This window comes from Conger conger, chromosome 17, assembly GCF_963514075.1.
Source record: "Conger conger chromosome 17, fConCon1.1, whole genome shotgun sequence".
NCBI lineage: Eukaryota > Metazoa > Chordata > Actinopteri > Anguilliformes > Congridae > Conger > Conger conger.
Genome location: NC_083776.1, coordinates 31,871,992 through 31,891,787, shown reverse-complemented (window position 1 = coordinate 31,891,787; position 19,796 = coordinate 31,871,992). Strand labels below are relative to the sequence as shown.

The 19,796-nt window shown below is 44.5% G+C and overlaps 1 protein-coding gene across 5 annotated transcripts; it reads right to left on the bottom strand.

Annotated features, from left to right (window-relative positions):
• Window positions 1–145: 145 nt before the first annotated feature.
• Window positions 146–19,141, bottom strand: gk (glycerol kinase). 5 transcript variants are annotated; one of them, XM_061226687.1, is made up of 22 exons: window positions 19,067–19,141; window positions 17,258–17,535; window positions 14,959–15,032; window positions 14,704–14,810; window positions 14,196–14,273; window positions 13,703–13,782; window positions 12,158–12,295; window positions 11,698–11,807; window positions 11,217–11,283; window positions 9,845–9,862; window positions 8,615–8,650; window positions 8,298–8,365; window positions 8,014–8,056; window positions 7,401–7,481; window positions 6,752–6,830; window positions 6,440–6,536; window positions 6,160–6,244; window positions 5,707–5,827; window positions 4,813–4,956; window positions 4,070–4,156; window positions 2,416–2,502; window positions 146–1,946 (listed from the first exon to the last, which is right to left on the bottom strand). In XM_061226687.1, the coding sequence occupies exons 2-22, from the start codon at window positions 17,348–17,350 to the stop codon at window positions 1,933–1,935; spliced, it is 1,707 nt and encodes a 568-aa protein (XP_061082671.1). In that variant the 5' UTR covers window positions 17,351–17,535; window positions 19,067–19,141; the 3' UTR covers window positions 146–1,932. The 5 variants fall into 5 exon arrangements, with proteins under 5 accessions (XP_061082671.1, XP_061082675.1, XP_061082674.1 ...); XM_061226691.1 differs by lacking the exon at window positions 19,067–19,141 and adding an exon at window positions 15,769–15,899 and having other exon boundaries at window positions 17,258–17,381; XM_061226690.1 differs by lacking the exon at window positions 2,416–2,502.
• Between the last annotated feature and the right edge of the window lie 655 nt (window positions 19,142–19,796).

Below are 19,796 nucleotides of genomic sequence, written 5' to 3'. Positions count from 1 at the left end.
TCACATTCCAAGGAGCTAGCGTTAGCATCTCTGTCCTGTTTGCCATCTAATAGCCATTGCTGTATACATCCAATCAATTGTTATGACCATATATTGGATTCAATTGGGGATATTTGGACAAAAAAACATCCACTATACAAAACCATTTCAAAATATATGCAAGTGCATCATTTTTTATTAAAACTGCATATGGTTTACAAGGAAGTGGCGAAATCAAGTTACACAATGAGACTGCGTCCGGTTTTTGGCGATTTCTTACAGTAGTACTTTCTGCAATGTGCAGTAAAGCTGGAAGGTTCTGTTTCCACAGGGTATACTTTTTAATGCAGAACACAAATGCCTACCCTCTCTCCAGGAACCAACAGTCTCACTAAAAGGATTTCACATTACTGGACACTTATAAAGCAAAGGTCAGACCCCACCGAACAGAAGTTGTATTTACAAGAGACTGGAGTGTCTGAGGGAGATGTACTGTGCTGCACAAGGAAAACGAACGAGGGGCCATCTATCATTTTCTGTACCACCGCTATGCAGGAATGGGAAATGTTTTACTTTGATCAGTCTGCAGGGCTTCTCTAGTTCAGTGACAACCAACCCTGTTCCTGGAGATTTACCATCCTCTAGGTTTTCACTTCCATTTTTGGCACACCTGATTGTACTAATTAGCAGCTCAAGATATTGAGCTGTTGAGTGAGGTGTGCTTTGTTAGGGTTGGAAAGGAAACCTACAAGACAGTAGATCCAGGAACTGGGTTGGTTACCACTGGTGTAGTAGTATTCACATTCACATTCACAGCCTTTTTAAGCTAGTCTTTATTTGCTCAGACAACAAATGGGACCCTCTGACTGATTGTCTTGTGGTTGTATAGCCCTGAAAGGACTTGCTTACTTAACCAAAAACACAGAGCTGCCACATACGGAAGCTTTGAAGATATTGGCTGAGGTATAAAAACACAGAAATGAATGTATACTCACAGTATTGCACTAGACTGGTTCCGTTCACAAGAGCACATCTGTTAATACCTTTCACAAACGCAAGCACCAAAGGGCAGGATAAACCGGGTCCAAAATGATTTTCAAGTCACAAAGGTACTGAACAATTAAAAGATTAAAATAAATCTTGCTACGCAAAAGGACATTTCACCATGAAGCTACAGTTTTAGGGTGTAGTACCCTTTCTGGATATAGAATTCATGTTACAAAAACAACACTTTAAAGCATGTATGCACACAGGTGATACCACCATATATTTTTTTAAAGCTAACGTACCATATAGCCTCTGTCCAATACCTATGCAAATACATCCGTTTATAAAGTGCTGCACTTAACTCCTGCAATTTCATTTCATTCGGCGATACACAGATGCATCCAATTACTGTTTATCAGACCCACAATGCATGTACGAAGACTCAACAACAGTGGCAGCTGTCAATATCGACTTTCCTGCTGTCGAGAAACCGTGTCACGATTTCAAAGGTACAATGCCATCAATAAGTTATCAACATAAGGGTTATTGGACATCAACTGTAAAGAAAAAAAAACAAAACAAAAACAAACCCATAGTACATCAGCCTATCCGTCCCGCTAAAATATCCAGCATAAGCCACGGCTAAAGGCAAAGCCACTCTTCCCCCCCCGCTCTGAAACATCCTTGGTCTCCTCCAGTTCACTGGCTTCAATTTGACCGGCTCCAATTGGTTGAGTCCCAGGCTGGCTCCGCCCATGTGGATTTTGATAGCTTGCAGGCTAATGCAGCCTGCATAATGCATAGGGGGCTGCAGGGAGCAGAACCGCTGATGGAATGGGGACTTTTGGGCCAGAGCGATGCACCCCAGTTAAGATGGACCTACAGGGAGGAGGGAGGAGGGGGGGGGGCATGGAAAACCCCACCCTCCATCCTCTCACTCCGCAGCAAAGCATCATGGGGCAGGACTTAGTCCTGGAATCCTGTTACAGAGAAAAGAGTACAGACACCACGTGAGAGCCAGGTCACGGAATCGCACAGTCAGCAGACAGAAAGATTGATTTTAAAATGCCAGCAGTCAATTGGAATTGTCAGGTTAGTGCTGAAGAAACAAAACGAAGCAGGGCAATGAAAGGCATGCTGATTGTGTGTGATAAAGACCGTATTTACAGGCTGGTTAGTTGATGAAAGAGCGCCTTCCTCCTATTAACCTATAAACGCTTTACCGTCAGCTGTTTTATATTCCACTGCGAGAGTGGAGATGGGTATTAATGACCAACAGAGGAACTGTGGCATACTGCCTTGCTCTCACACAGACACATACACTCTTACACAAATGTATACAAGCACACACTCTCACTCATGCATACGTGTACGTGCACACGCTCATACAAATGTATACAAGCACATACTCTCGCACGCACCCATACATACATACATACAGAAACTGACCTGCGATGTACTTTGCTCCAATTAACATAAACATGCTGCCCAGAATGTATAAACCCAAAGGAGCACTACTGAAGATACTCGTTTCACCTGCAGGTCATCCAGAATAGAGGTCCAATTCACACAGCAGAGGAGAGAGAGACAAGTGGGACAAATGAGTACAGGATGGAGAGGCGACATCGGCCTGGAGACTACCAACACTCCTTCTTAACTTAGACTTACAACGACCCGCCAGTGTTCTTATATTTCTTCTGAGTTTAGTGATCAGAAATTCTCTCACTAAAACATGTTTGTCAAGGAAGAAGGAGAACAAAAAAAAAACTCTCACGTGTGGATGCATGTCAGAGCTACATCAAGGACAAATTCTGGCGGAATCGAGGTGTTGTCATGTGACAAGTGACAAAGAGGGCGAGCTCATATTCAGCAGCTGAAATGCACTCTGGGTATTTCCATTTCTTGGGCTGGCAACTGTTTTCTGGAGGACGTTGCAGAATCATAATTTTGAGCGCAATTATAAATCAAATAATTCTATGAAATCCTAACGATTTGGAGTGATAAGCTACCGGAAATTCTCCCAAATTTATGTATAAAGTAGATAAATGATCTTCAGAGTTTAAGTACACAAATCTTGAGGAAAAACCTGAATGCAAGTTAAATGTGATAGAACAGCCGATTGTGTTAAAGTAATAAATTTAAGTAACGGTATAGATGCAAAGAATAAGTGTTAATGCGAAATGGTGGGTTAGGGTAAATATATGCTAGTATGGTCTTGAGAAAGTTTAATGGAGAAATTAAAAAAGGACAGCATCTCACACACATGCAGACAAACGCACACATGCATGACAGTTAGACTAGGTCAGTTTGTTGCAGAAGGTGATGCAGACGTGCCCAATCTCCAGTCAGCAGCTGAACAGTGACAGAAAGGAAGTGGTGACATGGAACAGATGAACAGGAAGTGGAGACATGGGACAGATGAACAAGAAGTAGTGAAACATGGAACAGATGAACAGGAGAGGAATTTCAGAAAAAGTTACCTAGAAGTGTCATGACAGTAACATTTGGTGGCATTTGCTTGCTGTTAAGATTTCAAGGATGGATTATAATTATTTTATTCATTTTTGGTTTGTCAATTTGAGACACCCATACCACTGAACATGATAAGATGTATTGTTTTGCACATTTCTAGCCAATGCCAGTTTAAGTGCAGTTTAGTACAGTGTGCCACTCCATTCCAATAGAAATGATTGTAATTTGTGCATCAACTGGTAAAACACCACGGCAAAATAATGACCTCTGTGAACCCATTTTAAATGCTTCAGTATCAAAGCAATTTTTTTTTTGCAGTTAGAAGCTAGGAGCTCTGTGTGATTCTGAAAAGTTAAATCCTGAAAAGGACTCGCTCTCTGTGTCACTTACAGATGCACAACAGCATTCAACAAACATGACTTCTGAAGATAGCTGCACTTTAAACACTCAATCAATCAATCAATGAATCAATCAAATTTCAGGTGCATTGCATGAGGTCCATGGGGGTTGCTTGGTTTTAGCAACATGCTGAGGTTAATCATGCACCTCAGACCCCATGCTGTGAGTAGATAATCACGTCTGTATTAATGCAGGAAAGCAGGAACTGAGGGCGTGTTTTGGGGGAGCGTACCGTTGCCGTTGGGGACGGGCTCGCTGGTCTCCCAGTTCATGGATTTCTGCACGGCCTTCTTCCAACGCGCATAGCGCAATTCACTCTCTGCCACGCACAAAAGGTGGGAGGGTAAGGGCCAGAAAAGGGGAAATCTAATGGTCCAGTTCGGAATTAACTCATATTTCACAATAAATAGTATGGGCGGGTCATTCTGTTTGGTGTGGAAAGAAATTCTTTGTGTGTAAGGACAAAAAAATGGCATGTAAAGAAAAGCCTGAGCTGTATACATTGGCTGATATGAAAACATTTTGAAAACAGAAAACATGAATGTGTTATCACCATATCGACCGCAAACTCTTTGGATCAGGGGTGTCCAATGGACGGACGAGAATATGCAGGTTTTCATTCCAACCCATCGCTACAGCAGCTGATGTCACTAATTAACACACCTTCAGCCAGAGAGGAGAAAATGAAGACCAGCTGGTGTAGTGATCGTTTGGAATGGAAACCCGCACCTTTGCTTTCCACTCCCCAGATACTCAGCTCTATAGCCTTAAGAGTGCGAGTCTCCTTACTGTGGCAGCTCTGACATTGTAAGCTGACGGATCTACTGAAAGGTCATGAAGTACAGCACTCTGTCAGTGGATATTCTACACTATGAAAGAAACTCTTCTAGCCAGCCGTGGCCTCCTGTAGGCCAGGAAGAGAGTGGTGGTGAAGAGCAGGAGCCACACGTGTGAGAGAGGGGAGGAGCCCTTTACCGTCGGGGTTGATCTGGGGATCGAATTTGTCGGAGGTGACGGCGCTCAGGTCCTCTGGCTTCAGGCTCCAGACGCTGACCCCCTCCGCGGACCCGGCGGCCATGGCGGCTCCCAGGGCTGTGGTCTCCGGCATGGAGGGCTTCACTGGAGACGCCAGGGTGAGGAGCACATCTTACTCCTCCTCTCAGTCCGCCCACCACGATCTAACATCTTACTACTCCTCTCTGTCAGCCCACCACGATCTAACATCTTACTCCTCCTCTCTGTCAGCCCACCACGATCTAACATCTTACTACTCCTCTCTGTCAGCCCACCACGATCTAATATCTTACTACTCCTCTCTGTCAGCCCACCACGATCCTACATCTTACTACTCCTCTCTGTCAGCCCACCACGATCTAACATCTTACTCCTCCTCTCAGTCCGCCCACCACGATCTAACATCTTACTCCTCCTCTCAGTCCGCCCACCACGATCTAACATCTTACTACTCCTCTCTGTCAGCCCACCACGATCTAACATCTTACTACTCCTCTCTGTCAGCCCACCACAATCTAACATCTTACTACTCCTCTCAGTCAGCCCACCACGATCTAACATCTTACTACTCCTCTCAGTCCGCCCACCACGATCTAACATCTTACTCCTCCTCTCAGTCCGCCCACCACGATCCTACATCTTACTCCTCCTCTCTGTCAGCCCACCACGATATTTTCATTATTATAGAAACCTTATTTGTACATCTATTCAGGAATGAAAACAATACCAGTGCATAGCCTTTCCCAACCATAGAAGCTGTTTAAGTGTAGCCACTATTGGAGGCTTCAGAACTGCTCAGAGCGCACGACCCGGAAGTGTTTAAACTAGAAACAGGAAATGGGGAGTGCGTCTCACCCACGGGGATGCAGAGGATGTCGGCCTGCAGCTGCATGAGCAGTTTGTTGGAGGTCATGCCCCCGTCCACCTGCAGCTGCGTCAGAGGAATCCCGCTGTCCTGGTTCATCGCATCCAGGATCTGAGTTCAAAAACCCATTCATTCATTCATTCATTCATTTTCTCAATGACCCGCATAAATAATGTTCTCATCCTGGTCAGAGATACAATCCTGCTGCATTTAAGCTAACAGGGTAACCGACTGTATAGTGCTCATTTTAATAGCGTGCAATCACACAGCCAAAATGTATTGGCTCCCAATATTTTCACTCTAATTTGCAGTGCGAACAGGAATAGGATTTGGGGCAGTGGCACGGGGTGACAGCACTTCATCCAATCTGCCGGTCAACAGCCTGTGCAGTCCTGACACAGCTACTGCTCAAAAAGCAGTCTGGAGGATAAAGAGCTTCTTGCCTCTCGGGTCTGGAAGCACACAGCTTCCAGCGCAGCGAAGGCCAGGTGACTCTTGTTGGTGAACTGAGTCAGACCGCATATGATCCTGCAGGAGAGGGAGGGTGTCATGTCAATACCCAGATTTTCTGTATTCCTGGCTTTATAAGAGCTGCAGTGAGGGCTAAGAGAAGCCGTATAAAATGGTTTCCTCTGCTCAGCTGTGCCACCCTGCATTACTCTGCATTACTCTGCATTACTCTGCATTACTCTGCATTACTCTGCATTACTCTGCATTACTCACCCTCTTGCACTCGGCTCCCAGTAGGGGGCGTACAAGCCGGAAAACGCCGGAACAAAATAGCACCCGTATGACGTGCCCACCGAGGCGGCCAGTTTCTCTGTGGGGGAGGGAGGAAATAAGAGTGAGAGAGAGCAAGAGCGAGAGAGAGCAAGAGCGAGAGAGAGCAAGAGCGAGAGGTGTCAAGAGCGGTTTCAGTTTCATTGGCATTATCACCTAAGACCCTGTTCACATTTTAGTTGAAATGGAGGCGCAAGCAGGATTTTTTGTTACGTGCGAATTGCTAAATGCCAAAGAGTACAACGCGTTCCTCACCGATCTCAGTGGAGCATTGGACAATTCCCAGATTATCCTTCAACCATCTGACCACTGCTCCAGCTATAGCAACAGAGCCCTGGAGACAGACCAATCGCAGATCAGCACAGGCAAAATGACACCAGCCACTACACACCAGGATCCACAATGTGACTAACCGGAGAACAGAACCAAAAACAGGCAAATCCTAAATCCTAAGAATGAACAGATCAACAGTAATGGAGACAATGTCACTCAATTACATTTACAGGATGCATCCCTACAGAAACGGCATTTTTTTTTAAACGACAAACAAATGAAACATTACAAATGTGATGGTAAAATAAGTAATGTGATCCGCACAGAAACTAAACCACCTATATGTTTTGACACATTCGATGTGAAATACCTTAAAGGGGGACCATGTACAAACGGTGCGGCCATTTCTAAACGGTTCATCCGATATGGAAGAAAATACCCTCAAATGAACACTGACAGGCTGCACATCAACCTCATTGTCATTGTATTCTTTCAAACTCAAAAGTGCTAGAGTACAGAACCAATATAACAAAAAATGTGTTACTGTCCAATTCTGGTGCTCATTAAATGCTCATTCAGTATTAATAAGAGACAGGGGAGTGAGTATAGGCTGCAGAGGGAGTGTGTATACCTCCAGGGCATAGCAGGCTGGCTGGTCACGGCCCAGTTTGTAGGCCACAGTGGTCAGAAGGCCGTGGTCTGACATCACCGGCTGCAGAGATGGACAGCACAGAAAGGGTTAACCCCAAAGCGCAGCTTTTCTACCTTTCATCATTTCAACTGGTAACGTGTGCAAGTCATCCATGGTTTCCATTCGCTAAGGAACACTGAATGTAATTCCGTTCAAATGCTTCATTTTGGCGGCCTGTAGCGTAGTGGTTATGGTACATGACTGGGACCCACAAGGTCGGCGGTTCGATCCCCGGTGTAGCCACAATAAGATTTGCACTTGAGCAAGGCCTTTAACCCTGCATGGTTCCAGGGGAGGATTGTCTCCTGCTTACTCTAATCAACTGTACGTCGCTCTGGATAAAAGCATCTGCCAAATGCCATTAATGTAATGTAATCTCCAGGATCAACAACTGTGTGGTGCAGAATTTCACACTCAAACTCCAAGAAATAAGATCCAAAATGTCAGTTGAATTTTACCAAAAGATGGGAAGGGTCTAAAAACCCTTTCCAGTATCTAATGTGAAGTTACAGTAAATAGGCTTTGACTGCATAGGTTGGAGATAAACAAATACCTTCAAGCCTGTGTTTCTGAGCAGGAAACAACCTGTTCCATACCTAAAAGAAAATCAAAAGAGTCCACACTTGTTATTGTATTTCTATCACAGGTTCCACCACTGGCCAATGGCCCTGCTTTTTTGAGTTACCATAACGATGCCCATCCTGAACACGACAGCACCCAGATGACATGAATTAATCCTAGACTGTGATTCAGCATTTACAGGTTTGGGGGGTAGCAGTTTTTTTCCAGGTTAGGGTGTAACCATGGAGATAACTGAAACGGATGCGTTTCTCTTACGTGTTTTTCGCTTGTCCGTCCTGGAAGCACATCTGCCCAACGAGAGCTGCAGACTGGTCTCCCAAACACTAACACATGAACGCAGTACTATTAATTACCGTAATTACCATAATATGCTACATTTACAACCAAACTCCTTATCCACAGTACAGTTACTGTAATGCACTACATTTACATACCCCTTATCCACAGTACAGCTATTGTGATAAACTACATGGACCTTTCTCCCCAGCAGACTTGGATCAAATCATTATTTGAAAAAAGAAAAAAGAAACCTCAATCTTCTTATTGCTCAATTTATTTTTAAAAATTCTTACCCCTGATAAGGGAATCCCAGTAAGTGCACCAGATTTCTGTAGGAAAAAATAATATGTTATTAACTGGCAAAGAACAATATTTATTATTTCTATTTATTATTTAATTATTTAATATTTAATTTAATTCATATTAAAAACAGCTGATGCTGAGCAAAACAAATTTGACATTTCTTTGATGTATTCAATATGCAACACTAAAAGGTCAAGCTGCAATTTTTAAACTTATCCCTGCTTAATAAAGGCACAAATTTAAATGAAAACCTTGAAGAATTATTCAGCAAAAAGCAAGCATTAATGCATGTGTAATGTTAATGAATGCACTCTTCTACCTCACTTAAGAAATTATTATTACTAAATAATGTTTCAGTGACTTATTGCAGACCATAGACCTGGACAGCCCACCAATAAAAGGGCTGACAGGAGTCGCCCACTGACCAGCACAGCCAATCAGCACAGTGGCAGATGAAGAGGGTGACAGAAACATGAGAAAAGTGTTTGACCCATATTCACCAAACCTCTTCACTCACACCGAATAAAATCCATCCTCGCCACACCAAATTTAGGCACAGCCACCATTACCAAGAACAAATTTGTATTTCTCGGTGCACCGTGAACTTTGAACTGAAAGAGTGAAGAGGTTTTGAGCAGATCGCAGCAGCAGCGTGTTGCAATCTGTCACAGGGAAGAGTTGTCGGGTAACTGGACCTTTGGACACCTGAACAAGGTGCACAGCAAGTGGGCAACAGTGAAGCATGATGGGAAACAGGAAAGATACTTACAACCAGTACATTTCCAACTGCTGAGACAAACAGTGCTGATGTGTGTGTGTGAGTGTGTGTGTGTTTAGTGTGACCTATCAGAGAAATGGAAACAGACGCCCCTACTTTAGACCTAGAGTACATCTGTATGAAATATTCCTGCAACTAATGGATTATTCAAGCATTAAATGCAGCTCCAAATGAACTCTGTGATACTTTTTTCATTGTACACTAGATTTCATTTTTTAAACGACTACCCAAATGAAAGGTAGAGAAGATGGGGGAGGGGGGGGGGTTGTATTTTATTCCTAAAATACATTTTAACAGAATTGACGCATGCATCTGCATGCTCTGCCCCTGGTGGTAGGAATTGGAAATGCACCGTTTGAGAGTTCACACCAGGTGAAGTGCTGCAGAACCAGGAAGGGCAGTCCTCTCCATGACAACGATCAGGGAAAACAGTAGTACTCACCAGACTAGAACATATTTTCTACCAGTTGGCGGAGAGAGACAGAATACAAGTGAAGGTTCAGAACAGCTGGAACACTAATTCTGCAGCAAACCTGATCAATGCAGCAAACCTGATCAACGCCGCTCAATACACAACTTTACACATTCAGCGGGCATGCTTTTTACATGCTTCCCCCGTGTTTCTCCCGCACGTGGAACGTCCAGAAAGTGTATATCGGCGGCCATTACCGGAACCTCCACTATGGATTTGGGAGAGCGCATACAAGCACAAGCGCCTCTTCCCAATCATGTGACGCACTTCCCTATCGCGCCACAGCTCAGCTTGCGCAAGGTTAGAGGACGGCGCCGATCAGGGCCTGATTTACTAAGACTTTTGGCACGTGCCAAACCCAAAAAACATGACCACTGATTGGACCTGGTATTTCTTTTGCACCAATCATTGGCCGTGTTTTTAGTCTGGTAGGTCGTAAAAAGTTTTGCATATGCTAAAGGTCTCAGCAAATCAGGCTCTTAATGTGGAACTTAATAGACAAACTTGCAAGTGCCCGATAAACCAGCAGGTGGCGCGAGAGAATGAGGAGACGCGGGTCCCTCTGACTGAACAATCCCCGGCCCGGGGGAGTGACCTCTAATTATGCATCGCCCTGCTGGGCTTTGGAAGTGTTCAGCGCTGGACTTCCTTAGGGGCTCACCCTCAAATGAACTGAACTGACAGACAGGCCAAACACGCAAGACTAATCGCCACACAATATTAACGTCATGTTACCTTTATGCACTTTGCATTCCAATCTTTTTACTTCTTCATTTATCCTCTATTTTCCTAGGAAGAGATATAAGTGTCTTGTGTACACAGAAAATAGACTCTAAACCCCCACATGTCTCCTGACAAATTAACCTCAATGATAAGAGTTTACAATCCTGTACAAACAAAAACATGTCCCACTGACCTTGGTCTGTGTGCCTTCCCTGTACACACATTAACCTAAAACCAACTCTGCCAACTAAACTTGCACAAACTTCAAATCCAAGTCTGATAGTGTGCCCTACCTTTTCGCAAATATGGGGTGAATAACATCATGAAGGATTATTATTGGTTTATCAGTACAAGCATTTTATTAATATACAAAATGTACTATAATAGTAGGCATTATGGCACATCGACTCAGGAGACTGGAGTTGATTTTACTGGGTAACCAGGACATACTTCCCCTTCGGTTTTAGAACTCCCAGTTCTCTTGAAGTCATAATGACACAGATAAGTAATCCAGGAGCAAAGTTTAGTTTTTAAAGGTAACTTGTGCATACATTTTCTCTCCTTCTCTCTCTCACATACACACACACATACTGATCAAAAAAGGCATTCTGAGACTTACCATTAGCCCATATATTTCTGACGAACTTCTCACTTTTGGTAGGATCTCCATTGGAATATCAAAATACCTACAAGAATCACAATGAAATGTGATGTCAAACTGCGGTCTTTACGTAAGATAAAGGTGTGTTTATTTTTCTTTTTTACAATTATAACAGGTAGTTCCTTGAACCAGTGGCATGTATTCTCCCATGCATTCAACAGTATATGGCTTATCTTTATATGCTAAACATACATAAAGGGGAATGGACTCAACACCAATTTTAATCTGCAGTAAAATTACAGTGAATGGCAATTTACACCGATTCCATTCAGTGTCAACACATAACGGTGTATTGGCCAAGCTGTGACCGGACTGCAGCACACCGGTGTTGTGCATCATAACCAAGCACACTGGCTCAAGAGGTGAATCTTGGATTCAGCATTTTGGGCAATACCCCTCCCACCTTCTCACCCCATTCTCCAGGGAAAGGGAGACATACTTGCAGAGCTCGGGGTCCCAGTCCAAGGTGTGGATGTTGAAGAGCATGGTGCGGCTGGCGTTGGTCACGTCCGTGCAGTGGACACCCCCGCTCTTCCCCCCCGTTAGACACTGCAGGGGAAAGCCACGACCGTAAAGACCCAAGCGCACGTCGGTCCCTACAGTCAGGGGACCGCTGAGACCGGGATTTCACAGCAGTGGGGCACAGCGAGACTTGTGCTGCCAGGGCTGCATACTCAAGGAGTTCTAGAACACCGACTTAAAATTGTGTAAACAAAAAAACAAAACGAAACAAAAAAACCTACTCTTCAAAAGTTTTTCCACAATCTGTCAGCATCCGTTAGCAACGGTTAGCTAACGCGCTAGCTAGCGTCTAACAAGCTGACAGAGTGCACACTTGCTGCTATGACTGGGCATTGAGAATGGAGAGGAAGGGCAGGGGTGAAGAGAGAGGGACTCACCCAGATGAGCCAGGAGTCCACGGTGCCGAACATGGCCCGGCGGGACAGCACCGCCTCCTGCACCTCCGCCACGTTGTCCATGAGCCAGCGCAGCTTCACCGCGCTGAAGTAGGTGCTGATGGGAAGGCCCGTCTTGTGCTGGGGGAGGGGGGAGGGGGGCACGGTCACATTTACACAGTAAAGCATCATACGATCATTGGCCACAATTATTATTATTTTACGTAGTCAAAATATTACATTACATGTCATTCGGCAGACGCTTTTATCCAAAGCGACTTTTGATTTAGACTAAGCAGGAAACGATCCTCCCCTGGAGCAATGCAGGGTAAAGGGCCTTGCTCAAGGGCCCAATGGCTGTGTGGGATAGCAGTCTCCCGTCTCTAGAGAAAATTACACAGCTTTTTATGCACTGTCCGTCTATCCAGCTGGAAATGTCCTTACGTTAAGTAAGGTTAAGTAAGGTAAATGTAGGTTACCTTTGCTCAAGGGTGTTTACAGTAGAACCACACCTGGAAGTTTGAATCTGTAACCGTAGTTGCAATACCAGTTCCCTCAGTGCTATACCGCACTGTTAACTTGAACTATGCATTCATGTTTTTATTTCCCTTTATTTAGCGAATACTCTGCTGATTGCCAAACTCTGAAGAAGAAAAAAGATGCCTGTATTATGTTTTTGAATTCATGATAAAAAAAAGAATTCCTGTAGGCCAGTGAAGTAGGAGTTGACTGAATCCAGACTATGGCCAGAATGTGTTTAGCACACAAAGTAAATCTGAACAAAGGGAGTCTCTCGCTTCCTCCATTTGCTTTACATAAGCTCCACTATTTTCTTTTATTAATTTTTTGGGAATATGTTGGTAAATATAACTGCATTCAGCTCATATCCTGTAAACAAAGGGCTAAACTGTACAGCTCTGTAAGACGGACTAGCGGAGGATCAGGAATGCAGGATTCAGGAAAATGAAAATGCCTGATGTAATTAAACACATATGCATGTATTCCACCCCAGGGCAGGGCTGTCCAACCCACAGCTTTAACAAGCCACAAACCTGCCATTTTATCACATTCTTTTCAAACCACACACTGGAGATAAAACTGGCTTACTGGAACCGAGTCTGATTGGATTGTTTGGCGTTTTTGAAATTACAGAGGAAACGCATCTACACTGGGTAGTTTATTATCCAGCAGACTTCAGAATGGCTAGTTGCGGTGCTGTGATATCCACAGTTTTGGGTGAGGGGTTTGTTCTGATCTGTGAAGGACCTCATGTGTATGGAGAGCTCTGGATGAGCGTGGGCTGCGGTCCAGGCGGGTTAGTCAGTGCGTGAACGGCATCTTTACCGTTCAGGCTGGGATTAGCCATCTCTGGTGCGATTGGCTGATCAACACCAGTCGCTGCACTGCTGGAGGGGGGATTAGAGGGGTACAAAGGCTCGGGTGAGACTGACTCTCCGAATCCAGTGCAGATCAGCTGCGCTGAAGCGGTGATATGAGATGATACGGTGAACAGGCAGTGCCGTGCTGGCAGAGTTCGGCTCCTCTTACTTTCAGGTGGTTCTTGTTCCTGCCGGGGGTCTTGTTAATCAGCCGCTCCACTGTGGACTGGGTTCGCAAGTCCAGCCAAACTGTAGAGAACATGGCACATACGGTACATAAAATACAAAACACACCCAGCCTCGCAACCTGCAAAATCTGCCAAAGTGTGTGTTTGGCAGCCTGTAGTGTAGTGGTTAAGGTACATGAGGTCGGTGGTTCGATCCCCGGTGTAGCCACAATAAGATCCGCACAGCCGTTGGACCTTTGAGCAAGGCCCTTAACCTTGCATTGCTCCAGGGGAGGACGGTCTCCTGCTTAGTCTAACCAACTGTCTGTCACTCTGGATAAGAGCATCTGCCAAAATGCCATTAATATAATGTAATGTAATGTGTGTATGTGTGTGCATGCAACCAGGATCAACGGCTCCTCCCTTCCTGTATAGATGTAGAACTCGAATTACACTTTCTGTAGATATATACAGTGGACATTCTCAGGTACATACCAATGGCATTATAAAGAGGTTCTCCAGTCACTTTGTCCCAGATCAGTGTGGTCTCTCTCTGATTGGTCACTCCAATGGCTAGGAGAGAAAACCCACATGAAATACACTTAGTCAAGTGTAATTAATCAACTGGCAATTGCGTTTACATCAATTACTGAACGCGAAAATGGCTGCAGAGGTCACAGTGAGAGGATTGTTCTGTGGATCAAACTGTTGACTCGTCCAAATATCAAACATCCCTCAGTAAAATCATATGCAATGTTAAAATGAGAGTAAATCATGTCTCTGGGATTACAAACTGGAGTGACGTCATGCACTTCAGATACTAGATGTTCTCTATTCTCATATAAAAAAAATAAAAGCTAAATATAATCTGTTAGATTGTAAATCAGAATGTTACCACATTACATAACATATTTAGCACACTTTTATCCATATTATGATTGATATGATTGATCCACGTTAAATGAACTATGATAAAAGTAACACTGATGGGATTATGAAGTACCCTTGATGTTGGAGATGTCGATGTTGAGCTGTGTCAGTTTCTCACACGTTCTCTCCATGCATTCGTACACAGACTGCAGAATCTCCTTCGGGTCCTCCTCCACCCAGCTGCACACAGAGACACAGGAGGTTCAGCATCTCAGATCCTACCATGGCTCTCCTGCACAGTTCGCTTGTATTGGCTTAAGGTGTGTTGCATATGTACTTTCTGGTTAGGGGGATTTAAAGAAACGGCAGTGCGTGCCTGGATGCTCACCCCTCTTTAGGGAAGCTTTGTTCAATTTCCACCTGGTGGTGACTCAGGAGTTCGGCAGTCTTGGCATTAAACACCTGAGGGCGAGAGAAAAGAGACCGTACACCTGTTAACAGGACACCTGTGAAACCAGACGTGTGCAGACGTGTTTCTGTCAGACGTTTAGGTCGGAGTTACAGAGCCAGCTACTGTGACTGCACATATGACCACAGGGCAGCGGCATGTAGCATGACATGTAAAAATTCAACCTAAAATGAACTTTGCCTTATCTGCTGGGGTGATCAGTTCTGCTTCACCGGTCAGGACCATAACACGGGCAGTGACGAAAGAGCAAACTGTTGTTAAAAAACTCAGTGTTGTTAAACTGTTCTTAAAAAATGCTTTTTCCAGAAGGGTACCATGCGCAGACACAAATACATGAGAAATTAGAATAACAGATTTAAGAAGATAACCCATCTTAAAACAGGATAACAGTATTCTTAGGAGCGGGCAGCAGTATAGTTCTTAAAGCAATATATCTTGTCAGATCAATAAAATATAAACCATATAAAATAATCATTTCTGTGATTCTATTCCATGTAGCCTATGTACAAAAATGAAGTTGGGTAGCAGCGTAATTATATTTAAAATATTACCAAGCAGTAATCGGTAGGGCGACAGTGCTAAATAGTTCACAGTAGTTATACAAATGACGGAGCTACAGTACAGCCCACATAACACATAACTCCGCACAGACAGAGCTATGAGGGCTGCAGTCCTACAGTAACCCAGCCCATGCCTCTGTCCCCACAGCTGCTCCGCACATGGACCTACCACAGCTCCTAAAAGCAGCGCCGCGCACAGGTAACGCAAGGCCAGCTGTGACGTCAGGAGGCACGGGAGCAGGGGGTAACGACGGGGAGCGGAGCCAGAGAGCGCGTGGAGACTTTGTGCCCATGTTTTTCCTGGAAGAACCGAGGCACCGTCACCATCTGACATATGATATGACGTATAAATGATATATGAAAAACCCACAACCCCTAAGACTCTGCATCTCATCCAGGACTGCATTCTGCCACGGATACATTCCAGCTCTGATATCCCTAACCCTGTGACCTTGTTGTAAAACGGTTTAGTTTGTCACCGATAGCCTAAGTTTCCCACTACGGAGGAAGTCATAAAGGAGGTATACCCTGCTCCTTAAACTTGTGTCAAAGACTCAGTCGGGAACAAGCTCAATCTTGACCCTTCCAGGCAAAAGCAGCTTCCTCAGAGCTGGAGCAGCTGTGGACTTCTCTATCACCCTCTCTAAAAGGGTAGAGGGAGATGGGAATACAAAGAGAACTGACTACTGCTCATATAAACCTCTGACTATGGTCTGAAATGATATGCTGGCATTGCATTAAACTGTCTACATCAGCTAGGCATTCATAAAAACAGCCCAGCCAATACCCCCATGACTGCTTTTTCAGACACTTCTAGACACTACTTTTTCAGTATAGACAAAGCTTGGATTGTGTGGAAGGCATCCGAGATAAACATTGTTTTTATTATTACTGCATTATGCAAACAATCATTTTCCCAGCAAATGGGCGCAGTCAAGAGATGAGAGCCTTCTAGTTTGCTGTGTGGTGTAATGTTTAGGGAACTAGGCTTATAACCAGCCTGCATGGGTTCAATTCCCAGGTAGGGAAATTCCATTGTTTACTCGCGCAAATCGCTTAAACTGAATAGCTTCAGTATATTTCATACAAAATTGATATTTGAAATTTATATTTAAAAATTGTCTACGTCGCTTCGGGTGGGAGTCTGAACAGTGAATAGGCTACTAGTAATGCGTCCGAGTCCTGACGACCTGTCACAGCGTTGCCAACGTCACCATTCCACCACATTTAAAATAAACAGCTACGGGTTGGAAATTCATAAAACAACAAATACCTGCCTTTACATAGGCTACAGCTGACAACCCGACCAAACCCATTTTTAGTTTGCAAAGGTTATAGGAAGCGTTCTACGGAAATCTATGGAAGATGGCCGGCGTCCCATACGCGGATCTAGGAACATGCTGGCATGAAGCAAGGCGTGTAGTTGTAGCGCAGCTATCCCTAACTGGCTCGCTCTAACTGAATGGTTTCACAATTATTAACAACATTTACAAAATATGCCCGTTTACCGAACACAAAAGGGATTTTGTGCGTAACGTTAGCGAGAAAACCACGAAGAGGGGTTTTGTCATTATTAAAGGACATCACGCTCTGTACTACTAGAATGAATAACTAGGCGGGTTACGTCAGAAACCATGCCTCTACGGGAAGTCACTCACCAAGAACCGCGTAGAGCTTGTGCCTTGATCAATTGCAGCGACAAGAGGACCAAGCATGACCCTGTCTGATGAAGCCGCCATTCCTTCGTTCATCTAAGCTTTGTCCTTGGATGGTCGAAATTGGACAGCCGCTGGCTTTATATTACCGCTGTCTGGCTCCTTGTCAGGGAGTCCTTACACCGGCGAGAGCAGTGTACGACTCCTTCTGGTGACGTCATCAAAGACACCACCGATGGGAGGGGCCTCATTTCACTTGACAGCTGCACAGAGGGTGTTGGCTTCCGATTCACCAATCATATTTTGGGGGCAAGTCAAAATAAAAGAGTGGAACTAAGTTCAACAGAGCTATATTATTTTTAGTTCGCATGTGAAAACTTACTGTTCCTACACAGAATCCTTTTCATGATTCTTAATTTTCTTCCCTTTTTGTAAACATTGTCTAGTCCAAAGAAAAGAAAGGGAAAAGGCTGTGCATTGTTCTCATACTTCAATACAGTGATCTGTGTAATGTTTGGGAAAAAGACCCATTATGTCTTGATTTGCCTCTGATTTGCCACAATTTTAGATTTGACCGATTAACATGTGGTCAAAGTGCCCATTCTCAGATTTTATTTAAAGGTATTTTTGGTTTCGCCCTGCAGACTTTACACTGGTGTTTATACATAGTACCCCCTATTTCAGGACACAATACTGTTTGGGACACATGGCTTGTAATTGCTCAGGTGTGCTTAATTGCCTCCTTAATGCAGGTATTAGAGAGCTCTCAGCACCTAGTATTTCCTCTAGTCTTTTGATCACCTTTGGAAACTATTACTGCTGTTTAGCTACATGAGGACCAAAGTTGTGCCAATGAAAGTCAAATAAGCCATTATAAGACTGAGAAACAAGAAGAAAACAGGTAGAGACATCGGACAACTTTAGGCTTAGCTAAATCAACAGTTTCGAACATATTTAAGCAGAAAGGGAGCACTGTTGCGCTTACGAATCACAAAGGGACTGGCAGGGCAAGACCTCCACAGCTGATAACAGGAGAATTCTCGTCATAATAAAGAAAAATCTCCAAATACCTGTCTGACAGATCAGAAACACCCTTCAGGAGTCACCTGTGGATTTGTCAATAACCACCGTCTGCATAAGACTTCATGAACAGAAACACAGAGACTACACTGCAAGAGGCAGACCACTTGTTAGCCGCAATAACAGGTAAATGAATTCTGAAGATACACATCCTATCTGCTCAAGTTCAAGCAAATGCGTCAAAACTCATTGGCTGGCGGTACATTCTACAGCAAGACCATGATCCCAAACATACTGCTAAAGCAACAAATGCGTTTTTCGAAGCTAAAAAATGGTCAACTCTTAAGTGATGAAGCCAATCACCAAATCTGAACCCAACTGAGCATGCCTTTCATATGCTGAAGTGAAAACAGGGGACTAGCCCCCGAAACAAGCAGGAGATAAAGATGGCTATGGCAATGTCCATGAAACGCAGACTTCAAGCAGTTATTGCATGCAAAAATCTGCAACAAAATACTAAACATGACTACATAGGGGGACTATGTATAAACACAGCTGCAGGACACAGTCCTCCCCTGGAGCGATGCAGGGGTAAGGGCCTTGCTCAAGGCCCCAACGGCTGTGCGGATCTTATTGCGGCTACACCGGGGATCGAACCACTGACCTTGCGGGTCCAAGTTGTGTACCTTAACCACTACACTACAGGCCACCCTTTTACTGAATACCACATATATCTGCTCTACTAATCTACCCACGGTTGTAGCATGTAAAATCTGTTCATCCGTATTATACCTGCCTATGCTGTAGACCAGGGGTCGGCAACCCTGGTCCTGGAGAGCCGCAGGGTGCGCTGGCTTTCGTCTCCACTTTAAAATAAGCAGCCAATTCAGACCCAAGAAACCAGGTGAGGTAGGTTAACTGTGTAATCAACGGCTTTCATTGATCAATTAATGCCAAGTAACAACGAAAGCCAGCGCACCCTGCGGCTCTCCAGGACCAGGGCTGCCGACCCCTGCTGTAGACATTGACCTCACTTAACCTACTTAACTTGAATGCCAAGCTGAACCCAAATACTTCGTATCGCGAGCACACGCGCACACACACACGCACACACACGCGCACACACACAGAGGAAGCTGTGCTGGAACTGAGTTGGCGCTGACATGCCTCTGGTCCCGGTCCACACGTTTGCGTCAGCATGAACTGCATGGCTCGCTCAGCTGCTCAGTTGTCTGTTCAGTGGCGGGCTGCAAGGATGCTATTACCTGCTGAAAAGTGGTACGGCAGAAGATTGGTGACCAATTGAACAGGACAGCCTGCGAGGTACAATTAACAATTGTATGTGTGTTAATGAATAATTACATGACTGGGACCCGCATGGTCGGTGGTTCGATCCTCGGTGTTGCCACAATAAGATCTGCACAGCCGTTGGGCCCTTGAGCAAGGCCCTTAACACTGCATTGCTCCATTGTCTCCTGCTTAGTCTAATCAATTGTAAGTCGCTTTGGATAAAAGTGTCAGC

What these genes read in the sequence shown, in the direction of transcription:
- gk (XM_061226687.1), bottom strand. Translation starts at nt 17,350, where the DNA reads ATGAACGAAGGAATGGCGGCTTCATCAGACAGGGTCATGCTTGGTCCT. An exon ending in CGACATCTCCAACATCAAGG is followed by an intron (nt 14,274 to 14,703) that starts GTACTTCATAAT and finishes TTTCTCTCCTAG; the next exon opens with CCATTGGAGTGACCAATCAG. An exon ending in TCCCCAGATCAACCCCGACG is followed by an intron (nt 4,157 to 4,812) that starts GTAAAGGGCTCC and finishes TGTGCGTGGCAG; the next exon opens with AGAGTGAATTGCGCTATGCG.